This window comes from Acromyrmex echinatior, chromosome 8 (genome assembly GCF_024713525.1).
Source record: "Acromyrmex echinatior isolate Ae372 chromosome 8, ASM2471352v2, whole genome shotgun sequence".
NCBI classification, from domain to species: domain Eukaryota; kingdom Metazoa; phylum Arthropoda; class Insecta; order Hymenoptera; family Formicidae; genus Acromyrmex; species Acromyrmex echinatior.
Genome location: NC_141859.1, coordinates 9,862,045 through 9,886,076, shown reverse-complemented (window position 1 = coordinate 9,886,076; position 24,032 = coordinate 9,862,045). Strand labels below are relative to the sequence as shown.

General features: G+C 32.5%; 3 protein-coding genes across 21 annotated transcripts; 2 read left to right on the top strand and 1 right to left on the bottom strand.

Annotated features, from left to right (window-relative positions):
- Nucleotides 1-198: 198 nt before the first annotated feature.
- rho-4 (rhomboid-4) lies at nucleotides 199-12,880 on the bottom strand. Of its 10 annotated transcripts, XM_011061313.2 has the most exons (6): nucleotides 12,443-12,870; nucleotides 5,380-5,458; nucleotides 4,735-4,923; nucleotides 4,179-4,291; nucleotides 3,777-3,995; nucleotides 199-3,678 (listed from the first exon to the last, which is right to left on the bottom strand). In XM_011061313.2, exons 1-6 carry the CDS (start codon nucleotides 12,493-12,495, stop codon nucleotides 3,168-3,170), a joined length of 1,164 nt encoding a protein of 387 aa, XP_011059615.1. In that variant the 5' UTR covers nucleotides 12,496-12,870; the 3' UTR covers nucleotides 199-3,167. The 10 variants fall into 10 exon arrangements, with proteins under 10 accessions (XP_011059615.1, XP_011059608.1, XP_087265154.1 ...); XM_011061306.2 differs by having other exon boundaries at nucleotides 3,777-4,291; nucleotides 12,443-12,880; XM_087409028.1 differs by lacking the exon at nucleotides 12,443-12,870 and adding an exon at nucleotides 8,268-8,343 and having other exon boundaries at nucleotides 3,777-4,291.
- Mks1 (Meckel syndrome, type 1) lies at nucleotides 6,420-20,628 on the top strand. 10 transcript variants are annotated; one of them, XM_087409022.1, is made up of 9 exons: nucleotides 6,957-7,273; nucleotides 7,814-8,142; nucleotides 8,238-8,567; nucleotides 8,766-8,978; nucleotides 9,106-9,299; nucleotides 9,881-10,180; nucleotides 10,571-10,985; nucleotides 13,460-13,821; nucleotides 13,971-17,743. In XM_087409022.1, exons 6-9 carry the CDS (start codon nucleotides 9,891-9,893, stop codon nucleotides 14,374-14,376), a joined length of 1,473 nt encoding a protein of 490 aa, XP_087265148.1. In that variant the 5' UTR covers nucleotides 6,957-7,273; nucleotides 7,814-8,142; nucleotides 8,238-8,567; nucleotides 8,766-8,978; nucleotides 9,106-9,299; nucleotides 9,881-9,890; the 3' UTR covers nucleotides 14,377-17,743. The 10 variants fall into 10 exon arrangements, with proteins under 10 accessions (XP_087265144.1, XP_087265143.1, XP_011059605.1 ...); XM_087409018.1 differs by lacking the exons at nucleotides 8,766-8,978; nucleotides 9,106-9,299 and adding an exon at nucleotides 6,420-6,692 and having other exon boundaries at nucleotides 7,202-7,273; XM_087409017.1 differs by lacking the exons at nucleotides 8,766-8,978; nucleotides 9,106-9,299 and adding an exon at nucleotides 6,420-6,692 and having other exon boundaries at nucleotides 7,197-7,273.
- LOC105149112 (uncharacterized) lies at nucleotides 20,496-23,708 on the top strand. The gene is made up of 4 exons (XM_011061301.2): nucleotides 20,496-20,629; nucleotides 21,185-21,285; nucleotides 21,483-22,457; nucleotides 22,531-23,708. The coding sequence occupies exons 1-4, from the start codon at nucleotides 20,528-20,530 to the stop codon at nucleotides 22,658-22,660; spliced, it is 1,308 nt and encodes a 435-aa protein (XP_011059603.1). The 5' UTR covers nucleotides 20,496-20,527; the 3' UTR covers nucleotides 22,661-23,708.
- The last annotated feature ends 324 nt before the right edge of the window (nucleotides 23,709-24,032 follow it).

Here is a 24,032-nt window from a genome sequence, read left to right as displayed (position 1 = left end):
GTGATTTTTTTATTTAAAAGAAAGAAACATATTTGCAGAAACAAATTCAAATGAAAAATAAATATTTTTTTTTCTATTTATTATGATTACGTGGGCCTAGTTGGGAACGTTCGTTATGAAAATATTTACTTAAAAAGCGATGATTCATCTTAATATGCAATACATGTGTATCCCACTATAAAATAATTATTGGATCGATTCTTTTTTCATCATTTTATTTTGTTTTGTACAAAGCGCATACAAAATATACACACATTAGACATTCTCGTCGCTCTGTCGAACAAAGATTTTCGTTGAAATAGATCATAAAATATTACATAAATCTGTATAATCTATATCTTGCATACAAATGAGGCACACTTGTCTCTTCGCGGTCAACGTCAAAACTCATGCTCATTATTCTTATACATTAAAATATTGTACACTGAGGAATACGTCATATGTAGGAAAATTTACGCATCAATAGATGAGAAGTAGATTTTACCCATTATTGCTATTATTAAAGACTATATCTATTTTACAGAAATTTATTTATGGGAATTCTGTCATCAACATTGTAATCGAGTATAATAATAAGTAATATGTAGGACACTAGAAAAGAGGGTAAAATAAAAAAAAAAACAGGTAAGTTAAGACATATTTTATCGGAATATTAATAACAAATGTCTTCCGATTATTTTTACATTAGTTGAAGTATATGATTATGATGTTCTTTTTTTCTTATTTTGAATTCTAGAATAATCTCTAAAGTAATATTGATTATTGACATACAACTAAGAATCATCCTGTATAATTATTAATGTAAATTATGTAAATATGTATGTTGTATGTATATGTAAATAACATTTATAATTATATTATAAATTATTTAATTATAATTAATTTCCTTTCATTATTAAGCATAGATTTATAATAGCAGCCTCACTCTTTTCACTTAACAAATCAGTAAAAACAATTCTTTTCACAGCGAAAATATACAAACGGCTGCATTGATCAAATAAAATATAAAATCTTAAAATATTTATACAATAATTCTTATAGACATTAGGGAAGAGCGAGGTACGACGGATTACACAGAGTAAACTGGTCTAGTTGTAAAATCTTATTAAGAATATCTGCTAACAAGACTTAGCAACTGAGTCATTTTTCCCGTTTTTCGTTTTATCCCGTCTTCTTCTACTGTCTAAATTGAAACTATTATAGTCGATTGTTGCTATACAATGTCTATTACATTCAACTAAAGATTATAGTTAATTATAGTTAATCTTCCAGAATAAGTTATTCACAGATATATCCTTTATTCATAGGGATATATTAGAGCAGTATCCTATTAAAGCAATATTCTGTTTGTCCAGTATTTGTATTATGAACACACGTTATAAAGCTGACTTTTGTTTTTCTTTTTATATCGAAATAATAATGATTTAATAAATTAATATATCGTGCAAATCAGGTACATGAAATAAACCATGTGCTCAGGTATATTTTATTCATAAATTTAAAATAAATAATCTTTTAAAAATGTTAATATACTAGTTTGTATCTCTGTTGAGTATGACATACGTTCATGTCTATATTAATACAATTTATTTAAAATGTGTGCGTGCGTGTGTGCGTGTGTGTGTGTGTGTGTGTGTGTGTGTGTGTGTGTGTGTGTGTGTGTATGAATACAATTTAATATAAATAAAAAGCCTCTAAAAAAGCCTAAAAACATATAGTGAGATTTTTCTACATTATAGAAACGATATCGGTCATAGGTCTTCGATAGAGACAATCATATGCAGACAACAAGGATTGCTTTTCCGTCAATTACAATCGCATCCATCAGATTTTTCGATTCAGATATTTATTAAATTATTATTTATAGATTTAATAAAAATGTCAGATAGAAGTATCCAGCGATGTTATAAGTACGAAAATTATAGTTAGAATATCTACGTAATGTAAAAAAATCTCACTATATGTTAAAGGCTTTTACTGCTGAAGACCCCTAAACACGGGGTATCGAAACATATGGAAATTTTCAATTTGTAATGGATTATAATAAATTGTATTATAATCCGCAACAATAACCAGCGTTGGCTCTTAGAGGTTTTTTATTCATATTGATTTATATCATTAGAGTCTACACAACTTTATGAATATATTGGGTGGATCCATATATTCGTTCGGTTTTTGTTAGTGCAAAAACGGAGAATCATATCATTGATTAAAATTCATTCTTTGTATGAAAAAAACTTGTTTCATTTTACCTTCAAAAACCGAACGAATATATGGATCCATCCAATAATTGCAACGTTCTCATGAAATAAGAAATTAATTATTTTATCGAACGCAGTTTTATATTCATATATCTAAATTATGGAATACAAATTATAAATTATATACAATTTTTTTCTTTCAACAAGCATCTGAAAAGTTAATCTTGTGTCCCATTATGATATTTTCAAATTTGATAAAAAAAACAGTACTAAATGTATGTGTGTGTAGATTTTATTAATAATTCAATACTTTGTAGTTTTTTTAAATCTTAGATTCTGAATTATTCAAATTATTGTAGATAGAATACATTTGTATAATGCATGAAGTATTATTGAAAGATTAATTGACGTTTTATGTGCGCAATAAAACATTGTTTGTGTGCAATAAAACGTATATACTGATGGAGGTAGTTCATCTATGCAGTTTATTTTCAGACAGTGAGGCAATAGTTCTAAAATAGAAATATTAATATTCCGCATAGCTTCGATGTTATTATTCAATGTGTCAAACTTGCAAATAATTGCATACATTTAATACATGTAGCAAAAGTATCACAGAATTTGTTGTTCTACTATTTGCTCTCGAAAACGTGTATGTAAAAAATACTGTGTTTAAAATTAATATATTCTTATTATACGTATCTTAGAGTCTTATCTTTTCGCGATAAAGTTTATACAAAAGTAAGCTATTTTGCTCGATATTAAAAATCTATTATTTTATACTATAAAATGATATAACGAATACAATCTTGTATATCAACTAACATATAAAAATATGTAGCACATTCATGCATATACCTACAATTTCAAGGCAAGTTATTTTTCTTTCAGTAATAATATTCGTCTCTCTCTCTATCAATGTGTGTGTTTGTGTGTCGTTAAATAATTCGAATAAGATAAATATCTTCAGTTGTAATACGAGGGATACAATATATTCCATAAAATAGCTGCAGTCATGAGACCCGTGAAAGTAACTATGCTGGCCCACCAAATAACTTTTTCCCAAGTTTGTACCTCGAGATTTCGAAGGATGTTTATACCTACTAGAAGACCTGCTATAGCACCAGCCAAATGGGCCACATAGCCGATTTGATCATTGGTATCAAGAACATAACGATTGTATACGGCTTGACCGACGTCAACACTCGTGATAACGAGGAACACTAATAGCTGTAGCACGGCAAATTCCATTTGCGACCAGTTCATTATAATGGTTGCTACGTGGGCAGTGATTAATGCATACACACCACCCGAGGCACCAGCCAGGTAAACTGTTGGATCTGAAACGGATGTGCCAAGAGAACCGGCTAGTACTCCGGCTATATATATTATCAATACTCTCCACCATTTATGAACCATTTCCAATGGAACACCCAACATAATTTGTACCAGGAGATTAACGACCAAGTGGAAAACTCTATCAAACACAAAAGGAATTATAAATATTAAAAATTCACAAATTTTTAATAGATATTATGGAAATGCGTAGGTTATAAAATAGAGTATTATACATACCCGACGTGTACAAACATATATGTTAGATACCGCCAGGCTTGATACCTCTTGTGCGGATTATAAATAAATAAAGTAGCTGCTGGTCCTTCTACAGAAAGAGATTTGTGCTTAATCACATCATACATGAACAAAATGATTTCTATTATCGATATGATTATCATTGCTATAGCGGGCGGTCGACAACTGTACTCTTCTTCGTACAGTCCATCTGGATAGTCGCTAGAGTACAGAGAAGATTCCGTTATTGTACTTGTTTGTTGCTGTAAACCATTAAAACGTGCAGAACGTGCAACTCTTTTACTACTCAAGGAAACAAAGCTCCGGTTCTCGCTACGATTCGAAGGAGGAGGAGAAGGTGGCGTAGCTTGCACTACAATACTGAATTGTCGCTGGGGATAATACCTCGAGCCCACGGAAGTTTGTCTTAGTGCACGGCATGGTCGTTGAGGTATTACACATTGTACATATCGTTGCACAATGTGTCCGAATATACCCTGCATGTCCTTTCTATGGATCTAAATATCAAAAAATGACTAATATAAATTATCGGTAATTAGAGATTTCCAAAATGTTTTACTAACGAAATATGGAATATCAATTCAATAAATAAAAAGGGCTATGAGCCAAAACAAGTTATTATTGCTAATATTTTTATGTAAAAACTTTCATAAACGTTTTGACCTTCTAAGTGGTCCTTCTCAATGTTAAATTCTAAATATACATAAAAGTCAATTTTAAATGATAAAAGGATTTCCTAAAAGGTCGAAATATTTGTTTATGAAAATTTTTACATTAAAATATTAGCAATAATAACTTGCTTCGATTCATGGCCCTTTTTATTTATTGAATTGATGTTAATCATTTCGAACTATTTTATATTTCTTGGAAATATGGAAAGATAAAAACAAATATAATTTCTAGTATCCTTAAAGATTGAATCAAAAGATCTCTGACTAACCATTGCTATGAATTCTGGATATTCTAAATAACCAGACTCGTCCAGATCTGCTTTATGCATTATCGTACGGACTACCCCAGCAGGGATGTCTTTAGAAAACTCTGGACCGCGTATCATTGCTTTTAACTCTTGTAGTGATATTTTTCCATCTCCGTCAAGATCGTACTTCTCAAAAATAGCTTTCCAATGCTGTAAAATAAATTAAACAATTAAATATATTTGGCAAAGATATAAAAACGTTTAACAAACATTATATTTTCAAGATTTCTTAGAAATGTGACCAGATGTTGCCAGCAATAATGTATAAGTGGTATATAAATAAAATACTTTCTTTTACAAGTGAATCATACACTTAAGCCTGTTAGTTCTGAGTCATTTGTACGGAAAACTAGGCTTCTAGTGAAGAGAAAATAATCAGAAAGAAAACAGTAAAAAAAAAAGAAAGAAAAGTTTTAATAATATGAGAGACAGATTAATATATTTTAACATTATTTTAATTACATCTGTTATATACAATTGAATAAACTGTTATATCTGTTTTAATATACAATTGAATAAAGAATTTTAAAAAATGCCTGAAAACATTAACAAAATAATGCATCTATACCACTAATTTCTTCAGTGGTAAATATAAAATACACTTACAGCTTCATTATACTGCAGTGGGATGGTCACTGCAGTCTCGCCTTCCCGATTAGTCGGCATCCTTATCAATTTGAAACCTCTGTAAAGTAAACATCAGATAGATGTCAGTAAATGACATTTTATGTTAGAACTTTGTAAGCAAACAACATAAGTCTTAAAGCTAGAATGGCATAGTAGATCTCTCACTCTTCTTTGTTTTGAATTTGTTTTTTAATTAGTTCTCTCTCTCTCTCTCTCTCTCTTTCTCTCTCTCTATCAAGTATCTACTTACTAACGGCAAGAGATCTATGCAGGAAGAATTTGAAGAAAATGCCGAGGAGACAGAATCCTGGCTCGTCGCACCTAAACTGTATCACAAGGCGGAAGCCACAATGATCAAACGTGCAACGATCAAACGCTAGGAACACGTTTTACCTGACAAACCGAACATTGAGGTCGTCACCGAGACGTCAATCGTGAATCGTGCGTTAGGTAGTTCACACGCTTGTACGAGCAGAAGGCTGTGAAGAGTGATTCGTTCCGTCTGACGAAATATCTGGAGTTACTCTGTTCAACGAGGGACAGATCACTCACACGCACCACCTGCGCTCGTGACATTAGATCTTGCATCTATCGAACAGTCACTATGATCCGATAACGTCGCAATGACACATTTTCTTATCTCTCGCAGATAATCGATGTGAGAAGTCGATAGAGACGCGCCGCGCCGCGGCGTCCTGTCAACGACGTCATGGACGTCGCGAAACCATTCGCATTCCACCTGTTGGCCATCCATGCGCGATCAGCGATGCGTCCCATCACGCCGCCTACGATGCGCGTGCTATCGCCAAATTCTACGTACACATATGTACCAGTCTAACGTACGATAAAACGTACATACATACATACCCTAACCTTCAAGGTTCGGAGCAAGCTGCGATTGACGGTCGAGTGACGGGGGGAAAGCCCGGGGACTCACCGAGATCACGGCTGATCACGGCATTCACCGATTCACGGCTCGGGAAACCTTGAGAGGGAAACGCGGGAGAAAGAGACGCGCCACTGACTTTTACCGTTTCGCTTACTATCTCTCTCTCTTTCTCCCCCCCCCCCCCGGAATCGAATTTTCCGCGCTTGATCTCTGAAGGCAGGCAGGCAGACAGGCAAGCAGGGCAGGTGTCGATACAACTGATACAAGAGAGAGCGAGCGAGCGAGAATTAACGGTACCGTTTCGAACGGTTTCATTCTTGCCAAATGCCAAGTTATGGCGACGGCCAGAGAACACTCGGAGAAGATACGAAAATCGAACGATTGCTGGAAAGTGTACCGCAAGGTTAAAGACTATTCTACAATGAGCTTTTTGTTTCATGTTTCTTGCTTTTTACCTCTTACCTTTTTCCCCTTTACAACCGTTTTATCGACAATTGTGTTTCTTGCTACGTATTTCTTGTTTCTTTTGAAGTTCGTTAACTTTTAAGCCTATTCTACAATGTGCTCTTTTCTTGTTTCTTGTTTTTTACCTTTTGTTTTTGAGGCTAAGGCTAATTCTACAATGTGCTTTTTGTTTTCTGTTTCCTGCTGTTTGTCTCTTGCCTTTTTGGTCAATAAGACAAGAGACAAACAGCAAGAAACAGGAAACAAAGAGCATTGTAGAATTAGCCTAACTCCTTTGCAATCGTTTTATCGACAATTGTATTTCTTGCTATGTATTTCTGTTGTTTCTTTCGAAGTTCGTTAACTCTTATCTCAGACGATATAAAACAAAAACCAAATAAGCAAAAAGACAAGATGTAAAAAAGCAAAAAGCAAGAAACTGGAAACAAAAAGCAAATTGTAGAACAGGTTTTATCTCGGGCGATGTAAAACAAGAAAACGGATAAAAAACAAAAAGACAAGATGTAAAAATAGCAAAAAGTAAGAAACAGAAAACAAAAAAGCACATCATAGAATAGGCTTTATAGACTTACCTACCTTTTTTTCATTTCTTTGAAGCGAGTCCTCTATTTTGGAGGAACAGATTCCGATAGACAACGAGCGATGACTTTCTTTTTATCTCAACCGAGCTCATCGAATTCTTAAATCTTTTTATCTCAACCTTATAGGATGGATAGACGATAGACGGGTAGATTCTTTTTTTAACCTGATTGCTCTGCGTTCTTTTTTTATAATAGTTACATACTATACGAGACGCGTAAACGCAAATGCTTCAAATTCGAAAGAGAGAAAGAGAGAGCCCTGATGAAAATAAAAATCGGATGTAATCGGAGAGTAACAGCTAGAAAGGTAAACGAAACTTCTAGAAGGCGAAAATTGGAACAATGAAATGTAAAAGAAGCATTTGAAGTTTACGCTTAACTGTTATTCTCCTATATACATTTGACTTTACGCTCTGATTTTTATTTTCATCAAGAAAAGAGATTTTCTGCTTTATTTGAAACGCTCTTTTTTTTGTAGATACAGGATAATATCGTAGACGATTCAAGGTTTTCACAATGCAACGCACGTCGTAGTTGTTCATACATCGGTCATTTATTGTATGGAGGAAGGAAATACCTACAGCTAATCACGAGAAGTTACGACATCGATCGTTTACTGATGTATTCATCGGCGTGACGTTCTGACTCATTGGAAATTTGCTTATCATTTTGCTAATGAAGCTATTAAAAGAAATAAAGGGACAGAGAGAGAGAGAGAGAGAGAGAGAGAGAGAGAGAGAGAGCGAAAGAGAGTCTTTACACACACGCATATGAAGAATATGCATGTCACGATTATGTATTGTTCATGTAAGTGCGAATCTAAACGGAGATATATTTTTCATCTCAACAATGATAATTTTTCCAAGTTATTAACAAGTATATTTTCATCCTTCCCGCGGCAGGCAGATTATGCATCACTACGCACCACGCACCTCGAATTTCGATGATGATGCTCTATGTCTACGTAATAGACCACACCTCGCCAACCGAAGCGAAGTTGCCTAGCGACGTTACGAATCAACAAACAAGCCACCCAGCCGACCCGAGATCATTGACAGCCACCGTTAGCTTTTAGCTTATTCAGCGTTCCCCAGTTTCCGTTTTGTAACAATAATCAAATCGAGTCTATCGTGTAAGATAGCGCGGTGAAAAAGGATGGTGGGCAAGAAAGAGAGAATGAGGATAGCGGCGAGTTATAAAGTGAATGAGCCGATACATAATTTAAAGATAAGGTGTGTCTTTCCTGTATTTAAACGCGTGACGTACGGAAATTGAAATTATGATATACTGAGATAATAATTCGATTGTTTACACGAAAGAAATTTTCTTGCGTTAATTTTGCTTTATTTTACTTCCTGTCTTTTCGTGTATGCGGCACGTAATTTCAATCAGGAATCAAATTAAAATAACATTAATTTAAAAATTTGCAGATAGAATTTGAAATTGAACGTAATATAAAAAAAATGAAGCTATGCAATTGTGCTTGCAGAATTTTCTGCAATATGCAATAGCATATAACGTCTGATGATGAGTAAATCAGCAGGAGATTTCTGAAGGTTATAGAAGGATGTGATAGAAGGATGTGATTTGAGTCCCTGTTTATTATATGAATCCATTAGGCTTGCATCCGAGAATAAATTTATGTAATCGATTAAAAGAACAAGTTTTAGCTTATTGTGCCTCATTTGTCAGATACGCTATTTGATAGATTACGATGTACGAAAAGATTATGAAATAAAAAAGTTAATTAACATAAGTTTCTTTGTATAGATGGACATAAAAAAAAAACTATAATTACCTTCATGTGACGAACATCGAATTAAACTTTACATTGCAGAAAATTCCGCATTCCCAACTTGTAAAGATTAACCAAACTCGATGGTTAAATATGAAAGAGACAGCATACTTGCTCAATGCGATAATACAAACCTTCAACATCGAGACGTTACGTAACTAGCCCGTGTGTATGTTGTCGGTTACTTTTTTTTCATGTATCATCACTGATATTTGCGTCGGTGATTATATCTTTTGTTTCGAGATAATGTGATTCCTATGTTTTTCGCAAATTGATTTTCGAAAGGAATGTTAAGAAGTTCAACGAAGTTTTAACGATATCGTCAACAATGGCAAATATTAGACTCATAGAAACCTATTATTATCGAGTGTTATACATTCTATTTACTGGAGCGTAAAATATCCAGTCAAAAACACACGAGAAATTAAAAGCTGAAAAATATTCTTTAAAGATTTAACAAAATATTTGAAATATCTTTCTGTGTTTATCTTCTTTATATGCTGAGAAAATTTTAGAAGTACAATTTTCTCATGTAAGAATTACGTAAAGCTATTTACAAACTCGATTCTCTCATAATTAATTCGTAATCCTGACGTAGGCAAGAATGTGGCAAAGATTGAAACAATGATTGAATGTCTTGGCCTTATCTACGTTCCGCAGAATTAGAGAATGAACTGGGCATTTGATCGCAAACTACCTTTTCCAAATGATACTAGGTTTCATTTAGTCGGCGTTTATTTGTTGTTTTAGGGTGCGAGTCATGCAGGAGAGGTCCCCGTTGGCTGAATTGCTGGCCGAGGAGTCCGAGGGTGGCGAAACAAGAGACTCCAACTTTTTGGAAGAAGAGGATTGTATTTTTAGCTGGCAGGACAAAGTGTTCAGCTTATTCGAGATTGACTTCTATGCGGACGAAAAAAATTGTCTAACCGAACGTCAGCGAGAGTACCACCAGCGTATACGTGACGAGCAGCTGCAGGGTGCATGTTTGTATTCGTATACGGAAAATGACTCCTACTATCCCGATGACGACCTCCTGATGATGCCTTACAGGCAGGGATAGAATTTAATTAATTAGATATTGTACAAATGTTTGTTATTCGATTGCGAAGAGTTTCGACAAAATTTTTATCGTAACACTTATTTTAAAAGAACATACACATTAACATCTTTTTTGAATGTATTTTTTAAATAAAAACAAAATAGGTATAAAAGATAAATTATGATTGACTCGCGCTTTCATTTTTCTAAGACAAAAGGATTATTGTACAAGACAGAAACGCCTTTTCATTTAGCTTAGAAAAGGCTAAGATTCATATATTTTAAGTTTATTATATCATCGAATTCGAGGTATCGAAAAACATTAGAGAACGCGTGGGTTTCGGTTCCTTCTTGTATCTCGTAACTTTCGAAAATTTTAAATATTTCCATTCTCGCTTACAGGTCGTATTTGTCCGTGAAGAATCAAACCGCGTTACCGGCTTTGCGGAATCGCAAGTCCTTTCAAGAACGATATAACAAGAATGTAATAGATGACAAGACCACGGATACTACGATCCAGTCCAATCATTATCTCTATACCGAACGTACCACCATGTACGTGATGGCCGATCTGTCGCGTAGGGATGAATCCGCGACCATCGGATCGACGGACTCAGAGACGTTGCTCTGCACGTTGACATATGACAAAACGCGCAAATTGCTGACGATTAATCCCGATTTCACGATCGATGACGAGCACAAGCTGCACTACAACGTCACCAACGATTACGGCGTCAGGTTTAATTATTGGATCGAGCACGTTTCCGAGGAGCGAACACCGCTGGAATTACAGGAGCACCTCGAAGACGTGCGGCGTGTAAGTATGCGGCTATTTACGACGCGAATGTACGATTGGCATACCAAACTTTCGCGTCACCACACGCGCAACGATCAAAAAGACGGTCTTTTCGTGGAAAGACCAATCTCGGCATTCTCGAGCGACGTCCGTTTATTTGTCCCGCAACCGCAGTTACATTAATAACCAATAATTCTTTCCGCTCTGACTCATTCGCTCTTTCTCTCCTTTTCCGACTTTTGTATAATGTAATACTATTTATAATTTAGTAATGATTTATATTTAATTAATAGTTAACAAATAATTGATTAATTATTTAATTAATAATTAATGGCAATTATTGGATATTATAATAATTTAAATATGTTTCGAATATCACTTGAGTGGTAAACAATAACATACAAAATTAGAAGCGCACTTTTTTATTTCCATTTAAATTATATATATATATATATATATATATATTAAATTATATATATTTATTAATTACATTTATTAATTTTTATCAATATCAGATTAATTTTATTTAATTTTCATTAGTATCAGATCATAATAATATTTAGTTACATTATGATCGAGGACCGAAAATATGAGGTATGTTACTTTGAGAATACTATTGCTTAACTTTGTGTAGAGATTTTAAATGTATATAACATAATGCTGGTCATCATTACTTTGCGAAAAATGAACTGCAATAATAAGAGATACGTGTGGCGCAAATAATTACGGTAATAGCGTCACAATGGTGACACTATTATTGTCGAAAATCATTTTTCGCAATATTTACATAGAAATTTTGGAGACATATATTGTTTTATTAATTATCTTCTATATGATTTTAATAAGAAAATTAAAAAATTATACATTATGAAAATCATCGGATTATCGTAATGATAAGTGTATAACGATCAATTAATATAATTTGAGTTTATTTAAATATAATATATTATATAAAATAAAATATAATATATTAAATAAAATATATTATATAAATTCATAAAAGATTATTGTAATACATTAATTATGTAATATTGCGTAATACAGGCACAATTAATTATATTCGTATTATACTATACCAACAATATAATTTACTTTGTTTCGAAAGTCTGAGTAGTTATTTTTACTTTTTGTAGAAGCAGTTCTCGGTTATGCGCTAATAGTTTGGTCAAGTACGAGCAAACGCGACGCAGCACGTGGAAAATCGAGCAATGTCGTTTATAATATTTATTAAGTAATGGAGAGGCACGATGAAGCAATTTGATGTACCTATGCATTTATCCACTTATTTTGACAATAAGTTCAATCATTGTCTGCGAAAAAATACAATGAATCCATCATGATATGACGATTAACAGCCCATCATTACCCGGTATCAGAAGAATATTGCAGAAAGTGTTTGCGCGAGCGCGCTATCGAAACCTTTTGCCGGTCGTATAGAAAAGAAGTAAAAATAAAGAAAGAGAAACATGCATACGTACCCCACGTAGGAGATTTCCGAGATCTGACGCATTGCTCGCTGTGGATAGAACATGATTGCCTTGGCGTTATGTACACTGTAACTGTCCCTGACACTCGATGTGGATTACGGCATCTTCACGAAAAATCCGTCAGTTCACTGATGTTCTTTCTCTCTTCCGGTCGTTCAAGACACACCCAACACTCTTACAGTCTATCGACTTTTTCGTCATATTTTCAAGCATGATAGAACAGTCTGCAAGACTAAACTCTTGTTATATTTAATTGGCATATATATTAATGATAATCACGATAGGCGCGTGTGTTTGTATTTCTTTATGAAAGCACGCACGTGCTGAGTTGATCACTGCACTTCCTACGATCAACTGAATTCTATAGTTCACCGACTATCTTCATGAACGCTCTCTTCCATGAGGCTGTATGTAGTGCTATCAGCTTATACGTGTGTATATACAGTTTATACGTGCATAGTGGGGCAGGAATATATCTGCGAACATAGAATAGTATGCTTACGCACACTATCTCACGGCAATGAGTAGCTTCCATTTATCACTGCACTTTGCTGCAAAGCAGCAGAGATTAATGATTAATATTTCACGCGCTATTAAAGACTATTACGATACGTATAGATGTGAAAATTTCTTTGAAATCCATGTCGTAAGCTGGATTTTTGGATGTATCGCTTATTCAAACTTTTTTTATTAAAAATAATTTCTCTCTTAATTAATTTCTTATTGTAAGCAGAGATTAATACAATTAAAACCGTGATTTCTTATAAAAATATGTATATATTTTTAAATAATTAAATATATATAGAGAGAGAAGGAGAGAGAGAGAGAGAGAGAGAGAGAGAGAGAGAGAGAGAGAGAAAGAGAAAGAAATTGAATATATTTTGCAATATGCATTTCAAAATTATTAAACAATAAGTTAATTGATAATAAGTTTAAAGCATATATATTATAATTGCAATGGTATATTAATAAAATATCTAGATATTTATAATATTTTTCTTATTGCAGGAAGTACAACAGCAGTTTGCTTATAAAGAAACAGAATTATACAAGGAATTACAATCGCCACCAGCGAATTTATCCGCACTAGTTATAAGTTTGGATATTGTATCAGCTCATGATTTCTCTTACGATGGATTGTTTATTACCTATTTCATCGATTTGCCGCAACATTGGAGTACAAATCAGAAAGAAAGATTGGTCGGCAGAACGCAGAAAAGCCGTTTAGAAAATAAAACTGCACATTTTAGTTATTGTACTGACATACCCTTGTATTATCCATCAAATGAATTTCAATCATTAAATAATAATACATCATCACGTTGGCCTCGATTATTATTCTCCGTAGCATCTCTAGATAGTTGGACCAGGTAATTACGTAGAAAGCCTTGTTTCTCGAAATACATATATATATATATATATATATATATATATATATATATATTATTTAGTTAAAAACAATTTTTTTTCTATTTGTCAATAATATTATGATATAAAATATTGCTCTCTTTTAATATAGGTATCGAATAGAAGGTTACGCAGCATTACCAATACCAATGACACCTGGTAGACACAAATTTACAATTCCTACATGGCGTGCGAAAGGAAGTATTATTGATACATTGAGACGTTTTTTTGTTGGTGGTTCTTATGAACTTGAGGATGTAACATATTGCGGTATTCCAATTAATCACGAAGGTAAAGTTTTAAATAAATCAAATTTGAAAGTCGTACCGAGTGGGAATATTAAAATTTATATGAATATAATACATCAAAGTGGAGCACACATGAAATATTTCAATTATCAAAGAGATGATTCGGATAAAATGAGCACAGATACACTCATGAATAATGTTGAAAATGTTCTTGAACAATTTAAAGCAGCTAAAGAACGTATGATACGAATAAGAAAAATAAATTCTTAGAGATAAATTATCCTAATGACAATTAAAAAGACTAGTTAAGAAATTAGTTAATATTTTATCAAGATTTCATTTTAATAATATACATATGTTTAAAATAGTTGGGATTTACTTGCACATTTCGGTCAATTTCTAACTTGGTTCCTGCCTCTTACTGAAGTGAAGTGAAGTAAGGGGCAGAAATCAACCCTAATGAAAATGTAAAGCTTATCGAAGCGTCAAGAAGTGTGAACAAAGAATTTTAATGCTTTTTAAACACTTCATTGACTTTCCATTGATTCTTAGTGGTTTTGAATATTTATACACGCTCCTCAAACTCTACTCAAATGCTCCGTGGTGAAGTAAAATGTGCCCGAAACACATTTGTCACATTTTCCACACGTTAAAATTTTTTTTTTTTTCAATAATGTTTCCCAAATGTTCCACAATACTTCGCAAAGAATGGAGCGTGATACACTTTCTAAACACTTTATTTATTGATACTTCGTCTCCGCTTTTTAAACGTTCCGCAAAGAGTACGCAGAACATTCAAATACGTTTCGTGTACACTTCCAAGATAGTAGAAATAAAAAAATTTATTTTAAAACGAAGTGTTATTGAGTTATACAGTGAACGTAAACGAAGCGTTGAGTATTACGCGGCTCCGCCATCAGAGGAACTTAGCGAGAACTAATTTCTCGAATTCAAAAAACTTCTCAGACTAGGATAAAAGACGTGATTGAAAGATTTTTCAGTTGTGTTCTAATGAAATAATTTTTTTGAAGTGAGCCCCCAGGGCTCCATAAAAGCACTTTTTTTAGATATTTACCGAATAAATGAAATATATTTTAAAATATTATTATCATTTTTTTGCTTACCAAGGACCTCGATTACATTTCATTCACGTACATTCAGACTTAAGAATTCGCATTGAGAGAAAACGAAATTCTGGTAACTATAAATTTGGCAACTTTTGCAATTGAAGTACCTGTAATTATGTAGTTTTATAAATTTTTACATATCTTTTTTTTATTTAATTGAATTAAAACGAAAAATTTCTTATTCATAATTCTGAATTAAGTAGCATTCATGATACATTTTTAAATGAAACAATGGATTTTTTACTCAATTTACAATTTTGAATTGAATAGTATTTATGGCTCATTTTAAAAGAAAAACTTTTTTTTAGATTTTCAATTAGATTAAAAAACTGTATTTCCAATTCAGAATTTTGAATTGAGCAGCATTCATGATGCACAGATATGACTGATTTTTAGATTCAACTGGATTGAAAAACTGCATTTCCTATTCAGAATTTTTAATTAAGCAGTATTCATGATGCACAGAAATTGCCGATATTATTTTTAGATTCAACTGGTTTGAAAAACTGCATTTCCTATTCACAATTTTGAATACACACACACACACACACACACACACACACACACACACACACACACACACACACACACACGATATACTATAATATTATTTTTAAATTGAAAAACATAAAAATATACTCCATGCCATTTCTATAAATGAATAAAAATGCATTCAGGATTGAAAAGGATTCATTTTAACATTCGTGAATTCGTATTTCTGAAAATCTGAATACATTATCCATTTCAATCCATTCTCGTTTGCTGGGAAAAACAATAAATAAATTAAGTGAATTAAAAAAATATAGTAGATAATATTAACCATTAATTATAATTGATTACACAGTACGACAAAAATCGATTTTTTTCTTCCCATGAAAAAATCAAAGAGATTCTGAAAGTAGATATAAAAAAAGATACCTTCTCGGCGTTTTACCAGAGCAACTCGTTAACGTTTTTTAAGTATCATCAAATATCTTTTTATAGTGTACAGCACAAGTTTCCTCTCATGAAAAATTCAAAGAGATTCTGAAAGTATATATTAGGAAAACATATCCGTGTCTCGGTACTGACTTTCTTCGACATTGTCGCGACCTAAACAAAGCGACGTAAACAACCAGCAATCACAATCCAGCTTATTCCCTGTTCTTGCTCAGTTCGAACAGTCGCGACCGCGGATTTAGTTGATGAAATTTCAAACTGTACATTTAAAACGAAATTGAAAGTGAAGGAAATATTAAAATAAACAATAATGCAGTGTCCAAATCGAAATTATTATTTTCATGCAATGAAAGTTAACGTGTTGCTCAAAATACACTTTCTTCACAATCAAAATTGGATTTTTTTCTATCAAATTCAATGATGAACATAGTGAACACTTTCGCTAAGACATTGAGAAAAGCTTCAAAGGAAAAGACATCAGATATATGCTTGGTGAATACTGTTGGTCTATTGTTCGTGATACAAAATCGGAATCATATAAACAGCAAATCAAACGACCAAGATTCTTATAATAATTATAATTATAATTATATTATTATTATTATACGAAAATTTGAAAATGTATGAAAAAATAATTCTCAATTGTTTTTTTTGTATTCGGATTCATCGCATAATTTCACAAAAACATCAATTATTTATTTTAAAAAATTATTATATAATTTAAAACAATTGTAAAAAGTCAAAAACAATTGTAAAAATATGAAGCAAATACGATAAATGGCTGGATAAAAAATGTTAACGACTTGATCTGATAAAACACAGGTATTTTTTTTTTACATTTACTTTTAGAATCTCTTTGATTTTTTCATGGGAGGGAATGTGTGTTGTACTGTGTTAATGTTACTATATTTTCTTAGTTCATTTAATCTATTTTTATTAGAATTTAATAATATGTATATAGTTGAGGCGCTATTTCACTACAAATTTATAGTTATTAGTATGACTTTTTTCTTTGAGTGCGACAATGCTTCATTTACGTTCTCTATGACTAATCACGCTCCGTTTACATTTAACGAACACTCGTGCTTGCCGAAGAACTTATCTATGCTTTATTTATGATTTATATCTTTAATTTAACTGACGCTTCGTTTACGTTCCATGTTCCAATTTTCACTTCTTTAGGTTTTATTTACGTTTCTGTTACTCTCTTCTTACACTTCCTTTACACTCCAGTTAACGCTTTATTGACACTCGCTTTACGTTTTATTTTCATCAGGCAAGCTGAAAATCGGCCGAAATGCAAGCAAATCCTAGCACTGGTTTAAAATAATACATTATAAATTAATATTGTATTATAAATTAAAATAGAAAGTTAATTATATTCATAGGGATTATCTCAGTGAAAAATGATAATGGAATCGACATCAATTTCATTGTTATTTCTTATTGGATATAAGGTTAATTATATTTAAAGACGAATACACACACACACACACACACACACACACACACAATAATTTTATATTTTTTAGTGTATATAACTCTACTAATAAATTTCAAAATTCAAATTATTTTTATTATATTTGAATGTTAGAATGGCTGCGTTCAGTAGAAAAAATTAATCAGTTAGCTCTTTGTGATTCTTTAATATGATTGATTCTTGCTCTTAGTTCTTTGTTAAATCTAAATGTAGGAATCAATCGTATTAAAGAATTATTAAGCGCTAACTGATTAGTTTTCTCTACTGAACGTAGCCAATGAATACTATAAATATGCGAATTATTTTCCATATAAATTGTGAGTAATTATAATATAAGAATATATATGTAACAATAAATTTTTTTAATAAACTATATGATAATATATGGCACAGATTTTTCTTCTCTCTGATTTAAGAGAGAGTGGTTTACTTTACACTTTCAATTGCTCACTGCCAATCAGCGACTTCTGCGTAGAGAGATTTTTTTACATTATTTTTTAACGTTGTGCCCGGGGAAAAATGTTTTATATAATATATAAAAAATGTAATATATATAAAATGTTTTATATAATATATATATGGAGATATTTTATATAATATAGTTATATATATATATATATATAATTTTATATATTTTTATATAATTATATATAATTATATATAATTAATTTTCACCTCGTTTTAAGATACAGACTCGATCCCCAGGGCTTCTATTCTCGAAAAATATTGCGTATGAAAAACTAGGGAAATACTATAGTATGCGTTACATATACTATAGCATTCCCCTAATTTTTTGTATGCGATTTTTCAAGAATAGGGGCCCAGTTCCGTTCCGTAAGGATGAAATTACTGTGGAATAGAGAATGCGTCATTGGAACAACCACTTCAATCAGCGCTATTCCGCATTTGATGTTACGGAATAGAAAATGCGTCATACATGTCCTAAACCGTAAAATCACCTAAACCGTATTCTTGTAAAAAACCGTTCTATTTTGAAAGATTAAAATAATTTGATGCTGATTAATAGGAATTGCGTAATGTTGAGACGAATGAAGCAAAATGACAAAATCTAAATGCGTAAGTATAGATACCAAGATCAAAAAACAATGACGCATTACATGCGATTTCAGCGTGCCCTCTTCATACGATGCGGAAAAATGATAATAAATGCGTTAAAACAGTTTAAAAAATGTTATAAGATTGTATAAATATTAATTGTAAAATATTAAATACTATAACAGTAATAATGGTTTTTATAATTTTTTAAATTATATTTCATTTTAATAAGCTAATTATTAACATAAAGTTAGTAGTGTTTAAATTATATTTCATCCTGGATGCATCTTTGATGCACCATGTAAACATAGCACACAAAACTTGTGTGATGGAAAAGTGCGGAATAACGTTGATTGGTTGCTTCAATGGCCTAGTTTCCACCGAGAGTTTAATCCGGATCAGAATATAAGAACAAACCAATTACAGTCGAGTATTCCCCTGTTACAATCGAACGACAAGGGAATGTTGTAGTTGATTGGTTCTTGTGTTCTCATCCGGATTAAACCTAAGGTCAATGACGCATTTTTTATTCCGCACCGTGTGATTTTACCTTTAAAGGTGTTTTATCATGTTGACACTCGACGCTCATTTTCAGCGTCATAGTAAGTCATGTGATCAAAATTGGACGCTTAATATTCGTCAGTTTCTATCACGTAACTTATTCTGACGCTGAAAATGAACGTCAAGCACCGGCATGAAAAAGCACCTTAAGGATGCCTACCCATATTCTGGAGTGATGCTGGATCCGACGTGTGTCGTACGACGCTCTGCAACCAATCAGAAAACAGGATTTTGCTTCGTATCGATACAAAATAAAATTCTGCTTTCTGATTGGTTGCAGTACGTCTTACGACGCACGTCGGATTTAGTGTGAATCCAGCATGCAGCGGAATAGCGAAACAAGAGCAGAATTAATCAATCAGAATCTAAAACAGAGAAAAAACATTCATCCATTTGTCTGCCCTACTCGTCTTTCTATCCCCATCACTATTATCGGTGGTCCATTCTATAGGTCTGTTTTTTATTGCTGTACTCTCTGAACTGGTGCACACAGTGCAATAAATTGAAGTGAAATAAATATATGTTTATTTCACTTCAACTTATTACACTATGTGGATCAGTTCAGGGAGTACAGCAATAAAAAAATAGACTTTTATGTCAATGGAGACATCTCTTTAATAAATGGAATTCTCAAAGAAAAATCATCAAGCATCAAGAAAAACCCATAGTTTACACTTATTCCAACAGAGGGCTAAAAATAACCGAAATTTCCTTTATTGCGTTCCAAAACTTATAAAAAGAGATTTATAATTTTTACAATGTTAAATTCCGAATTATTGAGATCGCAATTTTTGGAAATATGTGAAAAATTTTAGATATTTTATTAAATTAAACTTATTCGTTCACATTCTGTTATGTTTTTTAGGATACATTTTATGCGTGTTGCATTAGGCCATATAGCAGCGGTTCTCAATGTATTAAATCGACTCTGCGACAGACGATTGAGAAAATTCTGCAGCACTGACTTGACAACACAAATAATTGTTATTATTGACAGAGTGATAATGTGAGCTGGAAGCGACGACGTATTTTTGGTGCATACTCGAGGGCGCGTTTGGTCGGTAAGTGCCGAGATCCAAGCGTCAGCCCCATCGAGAAATCGTGAAATTTCCGTGTAGGCTTTATTCAACAAAGACATAATTTTTTTCTGTCAAACTTATCGTCACGAGGATACAGGTTATGTGAGCTCTGCGAGTAGAGCGAGTGAGTGAGCTCATCCTCCCCTTGCTCGCCGTTGTTCGAGGCGAGTCATCGCAGGATGGGCCAGGGTACGGAAACGTGCGCTGATCGGCCCACGGAGGTCAGCGTCATCAGATTTGTCTCGCGAAATCGTACCATCGAGGAAATTGCACCGAAAAAGGTGAAGTTTTCGGTAGAGTCATTGGTCGCCTAAGGTCAATGACCCCTAAGTCAAAACAAATAGAATAAATCGGAGTGGGTGCAACAATGTTTGTTTTGTTTTAATAAGTTTATTTAGTTTTAACTTGAATTCAATAAGCAATCAATTTACTTGTCTTTTAAAAGAAATCTTTTAATATATGATTCCTAAAGAAGAAAGGAGGAAAGATGAACTGGTGCAAAAGTTCAGTTAAAAAGAACAGGCCTTATGAGCAAAACTATTTTTTTATATATACATATTTAGTGCCTAAATCTGAATTAATCATAACTTGTTTGCCATTTGTTGAAATTATAGTTTATCAAATATTTATTTATTTTTATTTAATAAAATCTTAATCAGTCCAGATTTAGGTGCTAAACATACCTGGAAATTATTCTTACATTTGTATTGATGATCATGAATGGATATATTTTTTCAGTATTTGTATAATCAGTGATTGGATTTCTATTAAAATGTTTTTTATCTGTTTTTCATATTCAATAAAATCTAATATCTCAATCAATTTTCAATATATAGGAAGTATATACTTGCAAACAACGAGGTTGTGGTAAGGTGTTCACTAATCAAGATGAATATAAAACACATGAGGCACTAGAAGCTTTAAAAATTCGATTTATGTGAGTAGAAATCAATTTATCACTAATAGACAATGAATAATATATATCTCTGCAACTGATTAATATGATTTTGATAAAATATTATAAAATATTTACTAATAATATTAAATTTACTAATAATATTAAATTTACTAATAATATTAAATTTAAAATTCATTTTAAGATTTTATTTATATCTTTTTATGAACTTTTTACAGTTGTCGTGAGCCAGGTTGTGGAGAAGAATTATCAGATCCGGGTAGTATGTGGAGACATTATCAAGAATGGCATAATAATGAAACAAATGTCTTTGTATGTCCATATACCAATTGTGGATCTTTGCAATCTACTAGTGGTAATCTTGAAGAGCATATTGAAAGTTGTCATAGACAACCACCCACACTGCCAATAGAGCCTGAGATAATTTGTTTCGAAGGCCCCGAAAATGCAATAGACGAAGAAGTCATGCAAAAGACTGACGAGGGATGTTACGAAAAACTGCCAAGTGAAAATTTTACTATAAAAGAAGAATATGGAAATAAAGAAGAAAATTGTTCTATTAGAAACGAAGCAAAAATTCAGGTGAAGAACGAGTTTTGTCATGAGCAAAAGATTACGAACAGCGAAGACTATTCGAATAATGAATCTTTGAATGGTATGAACAAGTTTTCAAATAGTGAAGATTTGCTTATAATGAAAGATAATTTCTTACGAAAATACGATACTGGAACTCCAAAATGTGAAGAAATCCTTCAAGTGGAGTGCACGCAGGATAAGAATAATGTGGTTTACATAAATAGCGACATAACTATTACGAAAAATATGAAAATGGAAATATGCAATTTAAATTTACGAAATCAGGAGCATAGAATAGATTTAGGAAATATGGAACGAGTTTTTCGAAACGGTCTTGAGCGTGAAAATTCTTTAAAAATCGAAGAGAGCTCGATGGAAACAAATAGCAATTGTTCGGATGACGAGGAGTACACTCCAAAAAAACAACGCATGTCTAGGTACAAACAAGAAACATATAAATGCGACATTAATGGTTGCGGAAAGAAGTACAAATACATATCGCATTATCGTCATCATCAAGACAGTCATAAATTAGTCACAAATACAATTAATTCCAATAATGATAAGCAAATGCCAAAGGTAAAGCAAGGAAAGGCATCTACTGTCAGCTTCTTTATGTAAGTATACTGATGTACATACATTTTGTAAGTATATTTTAGATTTTCCAACATCCGAATATTTAATGTCTAGATGCAAAATGCCTGGATGTGGTGCGCAGGTAAACAACGTTACTGGCCTATGGAAGCATTATCAGGACAATCATGCCAATTCCAAGCCGCCGGTTGTACAAACTACCAAAAACAATGAAGTATTTCAGTAAAGCTTTTACGAATCGATTTTCGTAATATTACTCTTGTTGCGAACAGCTCGCACACATAGCGTAAATAATTGTAATAACCCGTTATCAGAGGCAAGATATTGGAATGCGAGGCAGAGTTGTACAAACATTTCGATCAAGTTTACTCCGATAATTCCACCGAGTGACAGGAACGGAAAGACTGGTTATGGGAGTAGCATTCGTTTTACTGAGATATTGCAAGAGGACGCTACTACCCAGTAGAGAAATTTTAAGACTGAATTCAAAGCCAAGCATAATATTAATTTGATTACGCCGAAAGTGGCGGCACCACTTATAATCTTAATAGTTAAAAGGAATGTTTTCGGAAGTAACTCTAATCTCGCGGGAAGATCTCTCGTTTGGAATAACGAGAAGTCATAGTAATTCAGAGTATTTTACAGAGATTATTGTATAACCACTTTTACGCGACTTAAAGCGCTTTAAGCTTATGTGTTTGGTCTGTAATTGAACGCTGTTAACTATGATCGATAAACTTCTAGTAGCTATAAGTGATAGGGCTTTGTAGGATACTCTGACATTGATCAGTAAATTGTACTGTCGGTATTTAAGAAAATTTATTGAGCAGCTTGATGTGTGCTGTGGCGGAATGATTAGCAACTTGGATAAATAGAGAATTCAGTCTAAAAATATACATATATCATTCTATATGAATATAAATTTTTCTCGTCGCTATAAGAGGCTAAATCCGCTGCAGCGACTTGCACTTGTAATAATGAAACTTCTGATTCTCTGTACTGATTTTTACTATTTTATATTATGTCGTTTTTATGTAACTTATATTCCTTCTATACCAATATATATATGTCGATATTTACTATATCAGTGTGTATATATATGTATACATATATACACACACACCATACACACACACACACACACACACACACACACACATATATATACACAGTACATATACATAGTTATATATATATCATAACGTAAATATTGTAAAGCATTTTTATTTGTATGTCTATATGTTTAAAAATAAAGTGCAATATTAGGGACAAAATGTAAGCCCAGCATATAAATTCTACAAAACGATCTATTAATTTAAATTATGTCGTTAAAATTATGTTAAAAAATATTTAATTTTTGTTTCTAAAGTTATTAAATAATTATTAAAGTATAAGGGTCGATTTCACCTGCTGTTTTAGTAGAATTGACCAGTCAAGTTCTACTAAACAACAAATACGATTGATCGATTAAACGCCGATTAATAAGTAATTAGCATTGGTGAAACCGACCTTTAGTAATCATTTGTGATATTTGGCGCATTCAAAGTGCTATATTTGCTGCATTCCTAATATCTAATGCGTGATTGGTTGTTTCTCAG

Excerpts from the sequence above, each read along its gene's own strand:
- Mks1 (XM_011061303.2), top strand. The coding sequence starts at position 8,491 with ATGGTGGGCAAGAAAGAGAGAATGAGGATAGCGGCGAGTTATAAAGTG. Across the intron at positions 10,181-10,570 it reads CTCCTGATGATGCCTTACAG|GTCGTATTTGTCCGTGAAGA; the intron begins GCAGGGATAGAA and ends TCTCGCTTACAG. Across the intron at positions 10,986-13,459 it reads ACCTCGAAGACGTGCGGCGT|GAAGTACAACAGCAGTTTGC; the intron begins GTAAGTATGCGG and ends TTCTTATTGCAG.
- rho-4 (XM_011061306.2), bottom strand. The coding sequence starts at position 12,495 with ATGTTCTATCCACAGCGAGCAATGCGTCAGATCTCGGAAATCTCCTAC. Across the intron at positions 5,459-12,442 it reads TCGGAAATCTCCTACGTGGG|AGGTTTCAAATTGATAAGGA; the intron begins GTACGTATGCAT and ends TTTACTTTACAG. Across the intron at positions 3,679-3,776 it reads TATATGTTTGTACACGTCGG|AGTTTTCCACTTGGTCGTTA; the intron begins GTATGTATAATA and ends TGTGTTTGATAG.
- LOC105149112 (XM_011061301.2), top strand. The coding sequence starts at position 20,528 with ATGGGCCAGGGTACGGAAACGTGCGCTGATCGGCCCACGGAGGTCAGC. Across the intron at positions 20,630-21,184 it reads AGGAAATTGCACCGAAAAAG|GAAGTATATACTTGCAAACA; the intron begins GTGAAGTTTTCG and ends TTCAATATATAG. Across the intron at positions 21,286-21,482 it reads GCTTTAAAAATTCGATTTAT|TTGTCGTGAGCCAGGTTGTG; the intron begins GTGAGTAGAAAT and ends AACTTTTTACAG.